Here is a 20,506-nt window from a genome sequence, read left to right as displayed (position 1 = left end):
ACCTCTATTTCTCAGGCAGAATAAAAAGGAATAATGTATTTCCTTATAAAGACTATAAAGAGTAAATAACATGTGCTAAGTGCTAAGCACAAACAGGACATATTTATGCCATATAACTATGTATGTGTATATATATATAAACTCGACAGGTGTTAGCTATAATTACTTAAACCTGATTAAATAAGATAATTAAATTATGTTCAATACTTTCGACCTTAGAAAGCAGAAAATATGTAATGGTTTAAAAATTTGTATCAAAAATGGTTTAACATGAAACAGTTTTGGTGCTTATACTTATCCACATCAAATAAAATACAGAAGCACTTTATTCCTCGAAATGCAACATAAATGCAACATGATTTGTCAGAATCTAACTTGACTAAATTGTGTGTTCCTGTTGGTACTAAAATATAATCTCCAAGAGGATGACTATGTCTGTCTTACTCACTGTGGTATCCCTCACTGTAGCACAGAGCCAAGCACATAGTAGGTACTGAGTATTGGATACATTGTTTTCTGTCTCCCTCACAGTAACTGGATAAGCTAAGCATAATTTCTCCCATTCAAAGCTAAGGAAATTAAGGTAAAATGCAGTTGTCTTGAAAGTGGTAAAAGATGTAGAACTTTTGACTCCTATTTTATGCTTTTTTGTCTATCAGAATTAACTTTCAAAATAACAGCATTTTCAGAATCTTTCATCTATAATTTCAATTTTTAATTTTTTAAAATAACAGTTTAAAAAACCACTCTAAAATAACTCTTACACAGATTATGCCCATCAACTTAATTATATAAAAATCAGAAAATGTATTAACACATAAGAAAAAATAAAACTATATAAATAATATATTAAATTTTATAGTATGAAATATCTCAAATACACATCATTGATATCATCCTGTCAACAGTAATAAATGTATGGAAAAATACTAAACCCCACTCCACTTACCCTGAACTATCTTTTTAGTAATCATAGTGAAGTTCTTGTTTATCTAAACGTTGCTGAGCTACTGTTTCCTAAACTACTAAGTGTCACACCATCTAGTTTTTTTTTTTTAATATCATTGATATTTCATTAATATTAATGAAATACTTCATTAATAGATCCTATAACAAAAGGGCAAAGAAGTGAAGAACACAATCACCTGTTTCAAAAACTGTAAAATCTACTTTAAATAAGATGTTTATACATGAAGCTATTAGCAAATTGCACCAAAATAGCATATGAAGAGGAAAGAAGATTATTGAGTATACAATTAACACTTGAAAAATAACAGTTTGAACTGCACCAATCCACTTACACCTAGGATTTTTTTTTTTGCGTAAGTACTGTAGTACTACAAGATCCAAGGTTGGTTCAATCGACAGAACCTTGGATAGGGGAGAATCAGAGAAGACAGACTACAAAGCTTACCGGTTGTGGACTGTGGGGGAAGTAGGGGCAAGTGATGGTATCCCTACTCACCCCTTCCACATTTTTAAAGAGTTGACTGTATAATCCAAGTTAGACATATATGGTAGAATTTTCACATACATTATCTCAGTTCTTAACAACCCTGTGAAGTAAGCATCACTACATTCATTCTGGAGAAGGAAACTGAAATTCAGAGAGGTAAAATGAGCTTCCCAAAATAAAGGGCAAATCAGAGTTTGAAATACAAGTCTGACTCCAAAGTCTTTTTTTTTTTTTTCTTTAAACTACATCTTGCAGCCTCCCACATGTACATGATTATAGGGTATAGCAACATTTATAAACATTACAAGAAAACAAAGACATCATCATAGAGAATAATTCCTAGGAAAGATTCTGTTGAGGAAATGAAGTGTGAGCTGAGTCTGAAATTAAATGTAAAACTGAAACCACTGTTAATTTTGTGAGTGATACCACAAAAACCTCTAAAAGAAAAAAAATCTAAATATTTTCCCTTAGGCTTATACTGACAATGCAATCACTGAATTTTTTTCATCTTTTCTTCCATTTCTTATTCTCTTGTATTTTCAATATATAATCTACCCCTCCCCCATGATGATTCTAATTAAAAAGACAAAAAACAAAAAAACTAAGCTTGCTATCCAACATTTCTCTTTCCAGCTAGTCAAGATACTAAAGGATAGAAACATATATTGCCATAAGAGCCTCTTTCATGTTAATAGTGAGAAAAGCTGAGAGAACTTCACTGGCCAGACTAACATTAGATAATGAGTCTTCTAGAGTTCTTGCTATGGCCCCACGCTCCTTAATTTTTCCTCACCAAGGCACCAATAACAGAAAAACAATGAGGTCTGGAATTATATAATAGGTTCACTTGAAATTTCTTTGAAGTTTAATTTTATCTAAAAGCTCCTTCAAAATTCTACATTCGTGCCTGATTTACTCATGCTTACTGTAGTATTAAAATGGTTTAAATATTACATTCTAAAATTGATATTTTAGATGAATTTTGATCTAAAAATTTATATTTCAGGAAATCGATATTTCAGGAATTATGTTTGTTTCCATAGCTTAGATTCTAAGGCTTAGAATCACTAGAGTATCCGTGTTCAATGTCATGTGTCCCAACTTGGAGAAACAGGCCACAAATTGTGTAATGCTCCTTTCACATTTCCTTGCTCCTTTATTTCTCAAATGAGGACATTTTTTAAAGCATAGTAAATTTAACTCCATTTTTTTCAAAATGTATACTTACTGGCAAAACTGTTGTAAAAGTTGTTGCAGTTGTTTAATTACAACATCTTCAAGCAGTTCTACATACTCAGTTTAAACTGATTAAGTACAAATTCACTTATAAACACATTAAACCACCTGGATGGAATCTCTACATCACAATTACTCATTAGACATTTGCTCTTCTGAGAGGTCACTCAAAAATTAAGTAACGTTGCATGCTATTCATATTAACAACAGATCCAATTACTTTTAAACAAGTTAAATAATCTGTTTTTCTTCTCTACCTAGATGTGAAGGAAGATATCCCTTGTGGTTTCATTATTTGCTTTCTCAGGATTTCCTTATTTTAACATCTCAAATTCCAAATAAGCTTAGTTTTTCAATCTTATTTACAATTGCCAAGTATAAACTTTATCTATTTTACTATTTCAAAAAAGCACCCCATTCACCTTAACCAGGAATCTATCACCAGTAAGAGAAAAACTGATTCATTCATCATTTTCTCCCCAATAACAGGCTGCTGATTCTCCACCACATACCCCAGTTAAAGTCAAATAATCATAAGTATCTTTAATACAGTTAAAACTCTTAACTAAGTTTGTGTACTACTAGTTTATAAAGTCTTTGATCAAAGGTAATAGTATTAAATGTATTCAACAGTATCTAATGTAATGATTTCTTAATCATTAATACATTGCTTCCAATCAGAAATTCATGAAGGAATGACCTAGTTTGAGAAATAAGCTTCTTTTTAATAAGTCATATAGATCAATATTGGTATGCTTGACAGTACACACAATTCCATTTTGTAGGATACAGATTTTGTTTGTGCTAGTGATTTGCCTTACTTAATGACAGCATTTATTCTCAAAAGATATATTTATATATCTTTATCAATAAATGGGCTTTTCAGAAAATAATAATGACATACATAATATACAAAGATAGGCATGAGGAATGAAATAAATGAACGAACAATTCCAGAGTCATATGATTATTAAATCCTTGGCTTAGAACTGGTTTTCTTAATATGTTGATTTTAGTTATAAATGACTGAAATACTCCCTAAATGTAACTAATATTTTAGTTTCTAGTTTATAATTAGTCTTTCATCTAATCTCTATTATCTAGTCTTATATATGTCTAATATCTCTTACTGATTACAAATCTACAACTTAGTGCAATAAAATGTATATTATTAGAGCAAAACCATGATTTTAAAATCCCCTTTCCTAAGTATTTGCCTCTTTTTCTCATCCATGTCACTATCAGTGAAAATTTAAGTAATGGATTATTATCTTTAGCTAAGTGCTCTGGCATACCAAACATCAGCAGTGGCTAGCTAATATGATATTAAACAGCCAATGGAGCATAATCTATTCCTGTATCACAAACATATATGTACTCTATTTTCCTGACGTTTCCATGGAGCTTATAGAGGTAGAAGTAGTCTACTTCCCTAATAAACAGCTTCTTCAGAAATAGGGGGAGAAAGGTGAAAAGTGACACATTTGATATAGTGAACCTGCTGTGTAATTGTTAAGACTGAAAGTATAATTACTACTGAAGTTGTAAAAAAAGAAAAAAGAAAAATTCTTACATCTGTCCTACATCTCATTTCTGGTCTCAAAGCAACAGATACTTGTTTACTTGCCTCATGTTATTCATCATCACACTGCCTTTAGTCTTAGAGAACATCAGAAATTGATATATTAAATACTAGATCTCAGATTACTAAAGATCATATAACTTTCATTTCTAACAAATCAACATAAAAAGTTACTAATAAAGATACTGTTTTCGCAGATGGACAATAATCTTCAACATAAAATGTTTCCATGATAACCTATGTAAATGTTCCCTTTTTCCTGACCAAAAAAATAATGTAACTAAAGTATCCATGTTATACTAATTATCATACTGATTTCCAAGTTCTGAATGATTCAAGATAGTGATACAAAAAAGAAATACCTTTGCTAAATATTTTCCGACTATATTCTTTCAAAATTCTAACAGTTAATCGATTTGATAGTTTCAATAGCTGCGTACCATATTTCCCAAATTTAATCTCAGGACAGGATTACAAAAACATCTAGAAAATGAAAAGTTTCAAAATGGTACAAAAATTATCTTTCAAGAGATTATCAAAGATGTCACAAAGAAGTCAATTAAAGGTTTTAGAAATGACAACACAATTCACCAAAATACTAACATATTGTAAAATGTGTGTATTTCCTCTAAAATATGTAAAACCTCTCTAAAACAGACTTAGATAAATTACTTAAAATCACTATTATGAAACACGAAGAGGACATTTTATAAAACAAGCCCTCCACCTTTAAGAGAGCCACAAATTATAACTCAAGAAACATGGTTTCAAGTGTGGCCTCAATTCAATTTTCTTAAGTGTGATATCATAGTATCTGCTTAAGTTCAGTAAAGAATAATTTTACATAGTAAAATTCCAATACTTGGAAGTTACACAAGACAAAATTGTGCAAAATGGTTTTATTTTTGTAGGTTTTCATTGTGTGTGGCATGTTAAGATCATAAATATTAAGCTATTTGTAGTAAAATCCACTATTCACAAACAGAGCGGGTGCTGTTCCTCTGATTCTTCTCCATGTTTCCAGGCTCTAACATAGCAGACAATATTTGTTTCAATAATTTTAAGCAAAAATCTCTCCGAATTATTTCTGACTTCAAATACTCATTTTATCACCAAATTCTACTGTCTTGTTACCATTTCTCCCAAATGTGCACCTTCCTTTTCACTCCTTCAGCTATATCCTTATTCCTGACCCTACACTTTTCCCCCTAAACTACTGTACTTCATTTTCATGAGATAGTTTGACAGTCTACTGTCTTTAATTCCACTGCCAAAGTTATCTTCTCTCATTGACATTCTGCTTGTGCCACCTACCTATCCTACCGAGGCATTCCAGGGCCTTTGCATTACATTTTTATTCTGCTCAAGAGCCTCAACCTCAGCAACATATTCATTTATAAGGCTGCCACTGAACTGACTTTCAACTCCCCTTAAAAATGTCAGTTTCTTCTTACCACTGATAAACGTAACAAATTCTCTCTTTAAGTAATCACATTTGCTCCTAATCCATCTGAGTAACGAATACCTTTTACATTTAGTTTTCAATCACACAAGTAATTTATTTAGACAATTTCAGCACAGTAATTACATACAATGCTTATTTGTTTGTATATCAATGTCATCCCTATTGGACTGCAGAGACACAGATAAGGGCTGCACCTTTCAAAGCATTCTGTACAACAGCTATCTACTATGTCACTTGACTCAGGTAAGCTGATTCACTAAATAAAACTATCAGAGAAAGCTTAAATAAACAATAAAAAAAAGTTTTTAAAAAAATCTCTATGGTTTAACTTGAAAGCATTTATGACCTTTCATTTCCGTGGACAGCTGACACACTTTGGTTTCTATTAAGCTTTACTCTCACTACTCTATTAATTTTAAATTCTAAAGTGAGAGTTGAGGGCTGATATACGGTATACAATTTTACACCCCGCAAAAAGACTCTAAAAATCAGCAATGTCAACGCCAAGATTTCTGAGTTACAACTGAATCTTCACACAAAGCAAGAGCTTCAGCACCAAAAGAAGCGAACAGCGCATCTTCGAATAGTGGGGGTGGGGGGTGGTTTCCCTTCCCTGCAACAGATTCAGACTAGTTTCACTATCGCTGCTGCTGCTAAGTCGCTTCAGTCGTGTCCGACTCTGTGCGACCCCATACACCGCAGCCCACCAGGCTCCGCCGTCCCTGGGATTCTCCAGGCAAGAACACTGGAGTGGGTTGCCATTTCCTTCTCCAATGCATGAAAGTGAAAAGTGAAAGTGAAGTCGCTTACTATCGCAAGGGCTTTCAATTAGGAAAATTCAATAAATTACCATTAACATCTGGAAACAATACCAGAGAAAGACGACCCAGTTAGTTAAAAGAGAACAAGGGGTACCACGAATATCTTCATAAAACTCAGCAGCCAATTAAGCTTTGCATTCTTTATCTTATCAACAGATTTTTCTCTGCCTAATAATAATAATAAAGCAAGTCTCATTCAATTTAGTCCCTTCTCGAGCACCGTCTCAACCTGTCAGAATTTGACAAGGGGAAAAAAAAAAAAAAAAGACGTGTGTGTGTGTGTGTGTGTGTGTGTGTGGTGGGGCGGAGGGAAGGAGAGGGGGGAGAACACGAGGATTCCCGTCTACATCGCTTCTTTTTCCAAAATCAGTTAAGTCTTGGATTTCCTTCCCTCCGAACTAAGCTCTCAGGTTCCAAATATAGTTCTTTAACCCCCACCTCGCCACTCAATTACATAGAAACCTTACCAACTACAGAACCACAGCAGAAACCCCTACAAATCGGCTTGCTATTCATCTCAGAAGTCATGCCCTGCAGCAACTGCCTGTAGCCGAACGGAGGGATATTACCCAAATACAACGCAACGGAATCAGACATGCAGAGCACACACGGCTTCCGCGAGGGAGGGAAACGCGACCCGAGAAAAGTGCGCTCCTCACAAGCCTCGGGAGGGTGGGGGGAGGTCCCAGAAGGGAGGGGGACAGAAGAGCCCGAGTAGGGGAATCCTTCCCTCTCAAGTAGAAAGGCTGGATCCCCAGTCGCAGGCTACAGCCTTCCCTCTAAGAAAACGAAGAGGTGGGCAGAGGGCCCTCCACTTGGGAAGGCAGAATGCAAACACTTTCCGAGGTCCGGGTGGAAGCCGATCTCCACCTCCCGGGGTGGGGAACGAAGAGTGTCCCATGGGTGGCAAAGGGGATTCCCGGATCGCGAGGGGCAGCCTGAGACCGAGCAGAGTTTCGCCTAAAGAACATCCATGTCGTCTGTGGCTGGTGCCCCGCGAAAGCACTGCTAGGGCAGCGCGGGGCCGCCCAAGTAGGGGGAAGGGAAAAGAGGGAGGGGGTGGAAAAGGGATTTCCCCCCTCTCTGGGACAAGCAGTAGCCGAGGGAGCGCGCGGGCCAGCCGAGAGCGGCATGCTTCAGACTGCGGAGCCGGGATCCCGTCGCCTGCCAGGAGCCCCGCAGCGCCCGCCGCACCGGCCCCTCGGTCCCCAGGGGCCCAGGACTTCGGCTGCGAAGGCACTGGGGCCTGACATCGACGGGATCGGCCCAGCTCCCGGGGGACCCCGCGGGAACACCCCAGCCTCCCAGCACCTTTCGGCGGTTGTAAAAACGTCCGCCCCCCTCCCCCGGTCCCCTTCTTCTGCCTTCCCTTCTCCCGAGGCCGCAGAGAAGGGTCATCACAGGCAAGAAGCCTGAGGCAAGCAGGGGACAGCGGCCGCGGCGGTCCTGGACCTCCTCCCCCGGTTACCTGTGAGGACTCCAACCCGGATTTGGTGGTCGTGGTTAGTGAGGATCATTCCCTCGGTCGCCATGTTTCCCAGCGCAGTCACCGCACTGACAGGAGCCGGGAGAAACCAGAGCCCGGAGCGCGCGGGCCGGGAGCGCGCTCGCTTTGGAGAGCTCGAGAGCGAGAGCGCCCGGGGAGCGCGAGCCGAGCAGGGAAGGAGGGGGAGGCGGCCGAGTGCTCCGCGGCCTGCGAGAGTGAGAGGCCGGGCCCCGAGCGCGCGAGTCCGCTGGGGGATGGGGGGCGGAGTCAGGGCGCGGGACCCCGACTTCGGGTCGCAGGCGAAGAGCTGCGGGTGGGGGACGCGGTGGCTGCCCAGGGAGACCGCGCGGAGGCGTAGGAGCGAGGCGGAAGAGACTCGTGCCGCTCTGCAGAGCGCCAGACCCAGCGCGGCTAGCCGGCAGGAGACTGAGGGGAAAGGAGAGCACAAGCTCCCGAGATTGCGGGGGTGGACTCGGGCCAGGGGCGGAGCTACACCGCGAATCGTGGAACTCGTGGAGAGTGAGGGGAGGAGTGAGCGCTCGGTTGCGAAGTGCTGGGAGCGGGAAGGAGCCGGCCCAGCCCAAACTGGACCGGGGAACGCTCCTGGGCGCGCGAGTAGCGCCGGATTGGCTAGGAGAACGCGGAGCGAGTGCGCGCGAGACACGAACGCAGGTTCCGCCGAGCCCCAGACAGAAGCAATCCCCTGCCGAGCCCGGCTCCTGGTCGTTTGTCAGCGACTCCGGCAGGCTTTGGGGGCTACCGAGCCCGCTTTCCCGAAGGAGAAAGAGAAAGGGCTCCAGGGAGCCTGGAGGTGCCTTAGAAAGCTGCGTGAGTGGCACAACCGCCAATTACTGTGACAGCCCGCGGTGAGCGAGGGAGGAGGTATCCTATCGTGCCTCATCTTCCCGCTTGCTTTTTTAGTCGACTCGACCTGCCGGAGGATTTCCCAACTCCAAGGCTGTACCTACAGAAGGATCCTCACTAGCGAAGCTTAGGAGCCTGCGGCAGAGCCCCTTGAGAAAGAACAGGCTTCTGCTCCTCGCGCTGTCCCAGGGTTTTGTGGCTTCAGGCTTCTTCGCTAGAGGCTCTGCGTTTAGTTGAAAAACACCAATCTTAGACAATGAGATTAGAGAATGTTTTTCCCACCTGAGCTACAATCACAAAGCTGGAAATAGAACCCCGGTGGTGGCAATTTTCATTTCAGTATTTGTGGGATGTGAAATTACCATGAAAATAGCTTTTGTTGACACTTATCTTCATGTGTCTTTCATGAAGTGTTATTAATCACCTGTGGCTATTTCACATCGGTTTCTTAGTTCTTTCTAGCCCTTTCAACTTCTGAATAAAACATGTACACCCGTGTATGTATAATTTTTCTTCTCAACAATAGTAAAACTGGGAAGCATAAAAAAATGAAATATGTCCCCAAAAAGTATAATTATCATTTGTACACAATGAACATCTCAATTTGATGGTTATATGAGTTTTATTATGCCAACTAGAACGTGGGCTAATCTCTAACTGAAGATTCATATTACGTATTTCATTTTAAATAATGGGAGTACATAGGAGATGATGGGTGGAATTCAAGTAGAATAAAATTAACTAGCAAAATTACTTTTGAGTATGTATTGCTAGTATTTTTGACAGGATTTAAAAATGAAGCCAGATCATGATCCCACTTCCTATAATAATCTATCACCATAGAGCCTGGGAGCTTGTGGATTCTGAACCAGTTTAAATGAGAGGTATATATGGGAAGTATGTTTACTTTATTTCAAACAAAGATAAGCAAATGTTGGTTACTTTACCTTTCTATCTTTATTCCCTCTAAGGGCCAATAGTCTGAAATGATTTTAAAATGTCTTGTATTTTTAGAGAAATTCTAATTCTGCCCACTATAGATTCTGTAACCTTAAATAAATTGGGGCCTTTTTCTACATCCTTTAAATAAATTGGTAGATAAGCACCCTTTCAATTTAGAGTATTCTGTTATTATTCATGGAAAGAAGCTGGCAATTTTGTTTCACAAATAACAGAAAACAAGAGACTATAAAAGCAGTGATGGTGAAATTCATTAAAATTTAATTGGGAAGGGTGAAGATGAATTAAGCCTTTAAAGTATATGGAGGTTTGTTTGTTAAAACTACTAAAATTGTTGAAAAGTAATGTTAGAATAAAATGGACAGTTATAACAGATGTTTGTCTTTCAACAATTTTCCTCAAGTGTATTCATCTCTGCTGAATTTAGGAATCTGTAAAAAAAATTTATGCACACAACAAAATTTACACAGGAAAAGTCCAGGGACTTTACTGTCTAATGTGATTTTTTCTTTTACTGCTGGCCCATTCCAATATTCTTGCCTGGAGAATCCCAGGGACAGCGGAGCCTGGTGGGCTTCCGTCTACGGGGTCGCACAGAGTCCAACACGACTGAAGCGACGTAGCAGTAGCAGCAGCACTGAATGAATATTGGGCATGCACATGCTTCTTAACTCCATGTGACATTTCTTTAGAATTCATCCTGGAATCAAGTTTACAACAAAGAAGGCTTTCTGGAAAGTAGAAATAGAGTAGTATTTCCAAACCTTGATAAATGTCTTAGGAACATACAGGGGCAGGGGGTGGGAGAGGAGAGAAAGTAAAAAAGTTAAAGATTTGTACCTAAAGAATTAGAAATGCCCAGGGATTTATTCTCTCCATTCCTGATATTTTAATAATGAAAATTAAGAGTTTAAAATGAGAATTAACATAAAAGATGGGTAAATATTTGGCTGTCGTAATGATTTTCATTATAAAAGTTATGAAAGTTTATCAGTAGAAATGAATTACTAAATGAAGAAAAGATGAGTTTTTCTAGTAATGGTGTATTTACATTTAGCCCTCCTAGGACTTTAGTTTTCCTCTGGTTAGTCACACTTTCAATGTAATAAGGCAAAAATTTCCTGGCTTTTCTGGGGTTAGATTCTCCTCATTAGCACTAGATGTAAACAGGAACAAATTTCAGTTCAGTTCAGTTCAGTTGCTCAGTTGTGTCCAACTCTGAGACCCCATGAATCGCAGCAGGCCAGGCCTCCCTGTCCATCACCAACTCCCGGAGTTCACCCAGACTCACGTCCATTGAGTCAGTGATGCCATCCAGCCATCTCATCCTCTGTCGTCCCCTTCTCCTCTTGCCCCCAATCCCTCCCAGCTTCAGAGTCTTTTCCAATGAGTCAACTCTTCGCATGAGGTGGCCAAAGTACTGGAGTTTCAGCTTTAGCATCATTCCTTCCAAAGAAATTTAATAATGGATTATTTAGTACTGGACTGTTTAGTAATGGATTATGGATTAATGGAACAAATTTAGTAATGGATTATTTTTCTGCTAAGTCTTATTCTACTCTTGCCTCTTTCCGGATTGTCTAATAGCCACAACTGAGTGGATTACAAATGGGTGCAAGCAACATTTTGAATATACTTAATTCCACTGCTTTGTACACTTTAAAATGATTAAAACGGTAAATTTTGTTATGTGTTTTTAGCACAATTTTTTAAAAAAGCATGAATGTAAGGTGAAACTCTGGTTCATTTTAACATAGTATTTTCCCCAAAGGAAGTGTGATGGAGTTCAAATGAATTTTTGACTGACTGAATTAGGCAATGTATTAGTTCCTAGGGCTGCCATAACTAAGTACCACAAACCCAGTGCCTTAAAACAACAGAAAGTTGTTCTCGTGTGGTTCTGGAGACCAGAAATATAAAGTCAGGGTGTTGGCCAAGCCATGCTCCCTCTAAAGGCTCTAGAGAATTCTTCCCTTGCCTCTTTCTACTTTGCGGTGGTTACCTACAATCCTTGGCATTTCTTGGCTTATAGTTGGATCAGTCAGTCTTTGCCTTTGTCTTTGCATGGCCTTCTTCCCTATGTGTATTTATTTGCCCTTCTTATAAGGATACTACTCATTGGATTTAGGGCCCATATTAAATCCAGTATGACCTCATTTTAACTAATCACATCTCCAAAAACCCTATTTCCACACAGGTCACATTCCAAGGTTCTGTGCAGATGTGAAATTTGAGGGGACACTGTTTAGTCTAGTACAGGCAGTGGTAAATTAAATTACTGTGTAATCCTAGAAATCAGAAATTCAGCCTATTAGAAAAGAACATTCCAAAGTTTCTTTCAAAGCTGAGACTTACAAATTAGACACATTTTTAGAGAAAATACAGCTCTATAGAATAAAGAATAAAGGGGAAATTTTTAATATTTGACCTAAATAGCTTAATGCTTTTTCCCCAGAAGTAGTTTTCTAAATTAGGAATTTCCAAAGTCTAATGAAAAATTTATTCAGTCCTATGTGGCACAGTGGTAAAGAATCCACCTGCCAATGCAGAAGACACTGTTTTGATCCATAGGTCAGGAATATCCCCTGGAGTAAGAAATGGCAACCCGCTCCAACAGTCTTGCCTGGAAAATTCCATGGACAGAGGAGCCTGGTAGCCTACAGTCCATGGGGCTGTAAAGAGTTGGATTCGACTGAGCACACACACACTAATGAAACTGACATTTTGATTTCAGTTCTGGTGCCCTGGTTATCTTTTAGTGAAGTGAAGTTGAGAAACCTCAATTTCTCATGGAGTTTGATGACACTTATTTGGGAACAACTAGGAGAGTGTTTTCCAAAGTCTGCCATGTTTATTAAAATAAATTGGAAACCTTCCCTTCCTTGGGCTTCATAGTATATTTCTGCTGCCCAGATGAATAATTTTGTGCCACAGTCCTTTGTACTTTTCCCCCACCTTATTCTCTTCCTCTGAGGTCCCTAACTGGGAATTCAAACGTAGGAGAATGTTTTTGCTTGCAAGTGACTGACTATAGTTTAAGCTAAAAAACATTGGCTCATGTGCTTAGCAAGTTCAGACATGCATTGGTTCTGTAGGTTATAATCTAGATCAGCAGTTATTGACAATATCAGGGGACACCTGGAGATTCCAAGACCTTTTCAGAGGGTCTACAAAGTCAAAAGTATTTTCATACTAGTAGTAAGCCATTATGTGTCTTTCCCCTCTTTCTTTCTCACTAGATGCAGTAGAATTTTCCAGAGGTTACATGATGTGTAGTGACATCATCACTCTGATAGATAATGAACTATGTCTGTATATTCATATATGTTAAAATTTTAATATAGTAAATATCAGTAGGTATAACCTACTTAAACAGAAGCTCTTTGGAGTCCTCAATAATTTTTAAGAGTGTAAAGGGGTCCTGAGGTCAAAGTCTTAGAAACCACAGGTTTAGGTCATGGTTCCATCCCCAAACACTAAGGCAAAGGGAATAGCATTTTCTGATTAGTTAGGCCTCAGTGATGTACTCACCCAGAGGGTCAGCATCAGTTGAACCACTACCGGAAGGACTAAGATCAAGGGAGGATGGCTCTGGAAACCATACGTTGGGTTAGTGCCTTGATAGGTTAGTTAGTCAGAAAGCACTTAAACTAAGATATCAGCTGAGAATTAAAATTATTTCTGGTAAAAAACTTGAAAAGTTCTGTACTTCCATTTAAGTATCTGAATTAGCAGAACTGTTAAGAAAGTAAATGCATAACCACACACTCACAAAACCTCTTATTGTTCTCTATCATTACTATAGATTTTAATCTTTAATGAGGACTCTAATTTATACCTTTGATACAACCCACAATTTTTCATGTTAATATTCAGAAGATAGAGAAGCTCTTCCCTGTGTGTCCTGCCAATTTACAACTGTACAAAGTCACTACTTATTTACATGGCTGCTTACCTGATAAAAGGAGGAAACCAGAAACACGTTATTTCTAAAGAAAGCACTGGTTTTTCTGCCTCAATTCAAAGAAAGTGTAGATGAAAGGGAAGGAGGACAGTATTTGCTAGAAAAGGAAGGAATTATTAGATAAGGGAACGGAGAATGGGATTTGTTAAATGGAAAAGTAACATTAAGTGTCCAGAAACTATTTGATTTCATAGAAGGGCTCTATCTACAAGGCTTTCAGTTTTTAGGATCTGGTATACACAAGTACACATTTCGCATGCTAGCAAGGTAATGCTCAAAATCCTTTAATAGAGGCTTCAGTAGTACATGAACCAAGAAATCCCAGATGTACAAGGTGGATTTAGAAAAAGCTGAGGAACCAGAGATCAAACTGCCAACATCCCTTGGATCATCGAGAAAGCAAGGGAATCCCAGAAAAATATCTACTTCAGTTTCATTGACTATGCTAAAGACTTTGACTGTGTGGATCACAACAAACTATGGAAAATTCTTAAATAGATAGGAATACCAAACCACCTTATCTCCTGAGAAACCTGAAGGCAGGTCAAGAAGCAACAGTTAGAACTGGACATGTAAGAACGGACTGGTTCAAAATTGGGAAGGGAGTATGTCAAGGCTGTATATTGTCACCTTGCTTACTTAACTTTTATGCAGAGTACATCATGCAAAATGCCAGGCTGGATGAAGCACAAGCTGGAATCAAGATTACCAGGGAAAATATCAACAACCTCAGATATGCAGATGATACCACTGTAATGGCAGAAAGTGAAGAGGAATTAACCTCTCAATGAAGATGAAAGAGGAGAGTGAAAAAGCTGGCTTAAAACTCAGCATTCCAAAAAGTGAATCATGGCAAATAGGTGGGAAAAAAGTGGAAACACTGACAGATTTTCTCTTCTTGGGCTTCAAAATCACTGTGGATGATGACTGCAGCCATGAAATTAAAAGACACTTGCTCCCTGAAAGAAAAGTTGTAACAAACCTAGACAGCATATTAAAAAGCAGACACAACTTTGCCAACAAAGATCTGTAGAGTCAAAGCTATGGTTTTTCCAGTAGTCATGTATGGATGTGAGAGTTGGACCATAAAGAAGGCTGAATGCCGAAGAATTGATGCTTTCAAACTGTGGTGCTGGAGAAGACTCTTGAGAGTCCCTTGGGAAGCAAGGAGATCAAACCAATCAATCCTAAAGGAAATCAGTCCTGAATTTTCATTAGAAGGACTAGTGCTGAAGCTGAAGCTCCAATTCTTTGGTCACCTGATGTGAAGAGTCGACTCATTGGAAAAGACCCTGATGCTGGAAAAGATTGAGGGCAGGAAGAGAAGGAGGTGATGGAGAATAAGATGGTTGGATGGCATCACTCATTCAGTGGACATGAGTTTGAGCAAACTCAAAGACAGTTTGCTGTCCATGAAGGACAGGGAAGATTGGCATGCTGCAGTCCATGGGGTAGCAAAGAGTCAGACATGACTTAGTGACTGAACAACAATAATACATAAGTAAAGAAAAAGTAGTCCCAAAGTAACCACCAACATGGATTGAGTTTAAGTGAGCTTTAAAAAGAAAATCAAATTTATCATGAATTTCTTAAAGTATTATTAATTGTTTCAATGTAATCAGAGCCCACCTGCCCTAGGAAAATAGTTTTGTCTCTATAAAGCAACAAAAAATAATTTTGTTAACCTAAGAAGCCTCATTTTCTCCCAAGCTGAGTAATAATTGGAGGAAATATGGTTGATAGGAATGTTTATACAGTATTTTAGCTTAAAATGAACCTTAAGTAGAATTTGAAATGTTAGCAAGCATAAATGAATTGGTGAAGGAAGCAGAAATGATGGATTTTTCAGTTGTCCTGAAAAATCTCATTTTACCATGTAATAATTACATTTCATATTTATCTGCCTGTGTATCTCCTGCTGTGGGACTGATTGGGTGCAGAGCAAGTATCACTTTTCAACACAGAATCTTGTTTTCTTCCCATTTCCTAATATTTGATGACTAAATACAGAACACATGAAGCAGTAGGGACTTGGAATTGCTAGCAATGCAGGCTCCTCCCAAGGTACCAGTGGGGCTGTTAGAAATTTGCCTTGGCTTGTGACAGCTTGCAGAAGCCTCTGTCTATAAAAGGAGATGACACCCACGTGGCCAGAGTTCACACAAACAATGCTAAAACTGAATTTTTCTGCCTGGATCTAATAGTGTATGGTGAAATGTTGCATACCGTCACTTACCCTCTTTGGTGACTGCACTTTTGGACTAAAGATGAAAATTGCAGACTGTTGTTGATCTTATTTCATTTAGGAAAGAAGTGTGACAAACATTACTAATCACTTTGTGGTCATTGCAAAAAGGCAACTTTTGAGGGTGAAATGTTAGCAAATATTCTTTGAATAGCTAGATCGTCAAGGTAGAAGAAATGAGATAAGCCACAAAAATAGTACTACCCAAGATTATGGTTATTAAACATTTTGCTGATGGGGATAGAGTTTTCCTCAGTTGAACTTAAAATGGAAACATATCTCCTAAGTACAGTCAAGAGTATCAAGGGTTTTATTCTCTGAGAAGCATAACTGGAATATTATGAATATAAATAAAAGTGTTAATGTTTCAGTGCCATCAATATTTTCTGATTACTAATTCAGTTTCCCTAAACAATTTGATTCGGAGATGGGAACGCCCTAAATACAGGCATATTTCAACCATATTGGGAGGTATAGCCCTCTTTGTGATTTAAACTAGTGAAAGTTGCTCAGTTTTGTCAGACCCTTTGTGACCCCATGGACTGTAGCCCACTATAGTACTCCAGGCTCTTCTGTCCATGGAATTCTCCAGGCAAGAATACTGGAGTGGGTAGCCATTCCCTTCTCCAGTGGATCTTCCCAACTCAGGGATCAAACCTGGGTCTCCTGCATTGCAAGCAGATTCTTTATCATCTGAGCCACCATGAATGTCCAATATTGGATTCATCAATGTTTTTCTTGGGATGTTGGGTATCTTGAATGAGTCTTTGATCTGTTGGGTAAGTTGACCAAATAAATTTGCACCCACAAAGCTGAGATCCATATTTTGAACTTATCAAAATGCAAATACCCAGGCATAGCCAGCTAATCTAATTGATAACACTGCATTGCCATACAAGTGAAAGTCAAAATCCAATGTGAAGTCTTGAAGACAGTAGAAAAAAAGGCTATAACATTTCAGTTCTGAGTTTTGAAGAAACTGAAAGATTTGGAGCATTTGAGGTGAAAGCGATAAGCCTAATAATAATGAACATACAATTTCAATAGTTTAGAGATAGCAAATGGTTCATTTGTTAAGAAGTTATACATCTCTGTTAGCAAGTGAATTGTTTATTTCATGCTTTGGTTAACAGGAAAACAAAGGTGGGTGGTGGGGAAAGGTCATATACTCATCCAAACTCATTTCACGGTAAAAACAAACAGACAAAAACATGATTTTAAAACATTTGAATTGTGTTCTTTTAATTCAACTTTTAAAATGGGAATCTAAGACCTTGAGATTAAATGACTTATCAAAGGTACTCAGTGGTTCAGTCAGATTTTATATTCCTGATTTTTGTTCTTATTGCTCTGTGTAACCCGATTGGCTTGGAAAATCTTTCAGGACTGCTAAAGTACAGAGGGTCCAAATGAGAAGAGAGGTGGCTTTCTTGAAACGGAATGTAGATTATATACTCAGCTAACTCAGTTGACAGAAAAAGTGAAAGTGAAAGTCGCTCAGTCGTGTCCAACCGTTTGCAACCCCATGGACTCTATAGACCCCATGGACTGTAAAGGTAATTTACTAGCTGAGCCATGAGGAGTACTGGAGTGGGTAGCCTATCCCTTTCTCCAGAGGATCTTCCAGACCCAGGAGTTGACTCGGGGTTTCCTGCATTGCAAGAGGATTCTTCACCAATTGAGCTATCTGGGCTTCCTTTGTGGCTCAGCTGGTAAAGAATCCACCTGCAATGCAGGAGACCTAGGTTTGATCCCTGGGTCGGGAAGATCCCCTGGAGAAGGGAAAAGCAACCCACTCAATTATTCTGGCCTGGAGAATTCCATGGACTATATAGTCCATGGGGTTGCAAAGAGTCGGACAGAACTGAGCGAATTTCACTTTCAGTTGATAGAATGAAGAGCCTTTTATTTTGTGGTCAAGACAGGAAAGATATGAGTTAAGTTGGAATGTGAATTGGCAGTAATAATACCAGGCTCTGGTAATTAGCTTAACTGTTAATAGCCTCAATTAACCGTGGGCCTTGGACACTCTTTCAACATATCTGAACTTCAGTATCTTCTGAAAAGTGATGGAGATTTATATTTCTTTTATTCGTTGTGAATATGCAGTCCATATTTGCATAGCACTGCAGTTCCTATGCAGTCCATGGAATTCTCCAGGCCAGAATACTGTAGTGGGTAGCCTTTCTCTTCTCTGGGGAATCTTCCCAACCCAGGTCTCCTGCATTGCAGGTGGATTCTTTACCAGCTGAGCCACAGGGAAGACCAAGAATACCGGAGTGAGTAGCCTATCCCTTCTCCAGCAGATCTTCCTGACCCAGGAATGGAACCAGGGTCTCCTGCGTTGCAGGTGGATTCTTTACCAACCGAGTTATCAGGGAAGCCCATACTTATTTTAGGTTGCATCTAATGCCCAAATTCTATGATTTTGTGAAAAGTTTTCCAGTCTGAAAACACATTTTTTTAAAAATCCACCTTTTGAAGCGACCTTTAAAAATTTAAATTGACCTTGGGAGAGGGAAGATTTTTAGTTGGTTGGCTTACTTTACTCATTATACCTTATGAGGATTCCTACAGGTCATGAAGTGTTTTGTAACAAGTCAACTTTCTTCGTACTGACATGAGAAAAGAAATTAATGACAATTTAATTAAAGAAAAGATCTGAAGATCTCAGGGACTACAGTATGATCCACTGGTATTATACTGACACACAGAGTGTCAAGAGATCTGGGACTTTACAATTAACTTTCTGTGGTCTTTTACAATATCTGAGGCTCTATCAAATCCCAGGTACTGTTATGTGATCAAAATGAAAAGATGAAGAAGACATAGTCCAGGGCCTCAAAGAGCTCACAATTTAGTTAGGGAAATCAATGGCTAGGTAAACAAATAATTGCAACATAGTTTGGTAAGTGCTATTATAGAGGTAAGACAGCCTGAACCATAATTCTCAAACCTGACTGCACCTCAGAATTTCCTAGGGAGCTTTTAAAAAATGCAGGTGCTTTTTTGCCCTCCCTCTCAGAGATCATAATTTAAGTGACCTGGAGAGGGGCTTGGTGAATTGGTGTTTTTAAAAGTTCCCAAGGATCTTCTGAAATACAACTAGGACTGAGAATTACTAGGATAGAACAAGGGTACCAAACTCGGCCCTTAGGAACAGTAGGCAATGGTCAAGCGGACAAGAAGAGAAGACTCTTTCAGGCAGAGGAACAACTTTGTGCAGAGGCATAGAGATAATAGAACTCATGGAGCAGCAGGGGAACTGCAACCTGTTCTGTATTGCTCAGTGTAGATGTATCAGGGCAGAGGGTTACAGTAGAAGACGAGGCTGGGGATGTAGGTAGAAGGTAGATCATTGTGTGGTTTGTGAGGGAGTTTTGAACTTTACACTAATGTCAAGGGGAAATCCGGAGAAGGCAATGGCACCCCACTCCAGTACTCTTGCCTGGAAAATCCCATGGATGGAGGAGCCTGGTGGGCTGCAGTCCATGGGGTCGCTAAGAGTCAGACACGACTGAGTGACTTCACTTTCACTTTTCACTCTCATGCTTTGGAGAAGGAAATGGCAACCCACTCCAGTGTTCTTGCCTGGAGAATCCCAGGGACAGGGGAGCCTGGTGGGCTGCCATCTATGAGGTTGCACAGAGTCGGACACAACTGAAGTGACTTAGCAGCAGCAGCAGCAGCAGCAAGGGGAAATCAGTAGGAAAGTGACATGATCTCATGTTTCTTTTAGAAAAGATAGTTTTGGTGGTGCCGTGGAAGGTTAATTAGAAGGGTTGGAAACCAAGCAAGGAAACCAATTAAGAGGCTCTGGTAATCCAGGCAGGAAAAAGAACCTGAACAAAAACAGTGGTACCAGGAAGGTAGAAGGTATTCAAGGACTAGGTTGCTAGGAAGCAGTATCAACAGGGCAAATGGATGTAATGGGTGAGAGAGTAAGAGGAGTCTATGGAATATTATTTCTTCAGTTTGTAACTACTTTCGCTCATTTGTCAGTGGAGGATCTGCCCAAAATTAAACACTTCAGAGGCGGAGTTGTCCCTGTTTAGTTACTAAATCTTGTCCGATTCTTTTGTGCCCACCAGGCTCCTCTGTCCATGAGATTTCTCAGGCAAGAATACTGGACTGGGCTTTATTTCCTTCTCCAGAGGATCTTGCCGACCCAGGAATCAAACCTGTGTCTTCTGCATTGGCAAGCAGATTCTTTGCCCCTGAGGCACCAGAGGAAGCCCTGAGAGGTGGAGAGCAGCAGCTTTTTATGGACTTTTTAACAACATACAATGTGGTTTGAATCTAGTCATTTCAAAAATCAAAAGCTATCAAAATAATCAGAGGCTGCTTATTCTAAATGACTAAATTTCTGACATGCATAAGGCCAAGCACCTAACTAGCATTTCCACCCATTTCGGAGGAGAAAG

At 39.5% G+C, this 20,506-nt stretch overlaps 1 protein-coding gene across 11 annotated transcripts in view; it reads right to left on the bottom strand.

The window, feature by feature from the left end:
- Positions 1–8,477, bottom strand: part of GPHN (gephyrin) — a 535,365-nt gene extending 526,888 nt beyond the window's left edge. For all 11 annotated transcript variants that reach the window (XM_059890892.1, XM_010809560.4, XM_010809563.4 and 8 more), the window contains exon 1: positions 8,032–8,477. In XM_059890892.1, the coding sequence (XP_059746875.1) occupies positions 8,032–8,095 (64 nt within the window). In that variant the 5' untranslated portion in view covers positions 8,096–8,477. The remainder of the gene's footprint in view (positions 1–8,031) is intronic.
- Positions 8,478–20,506: the final 12,029 nt, after the last annotated feature.

Source organism: Bos taurus, chromosome 10, assembly GCF_002263795.3.
Source record: "Bos taurus isolate L1 Dominette 01449 registration number 42190680 breed Hereford chromosome 10, ARS-UCD2.0, whole genome shotgun sequence".
NCBI classification, from domain to species: domain Eukaryota; kingdom Metazoa; phylum Chordata; class Mammalia; order Artiodactyla; family Bovidae; genus Bos; species Bos taurus.
This window is presented reverse-complemented; position numbering and strand designations above follow the sequence as displayed.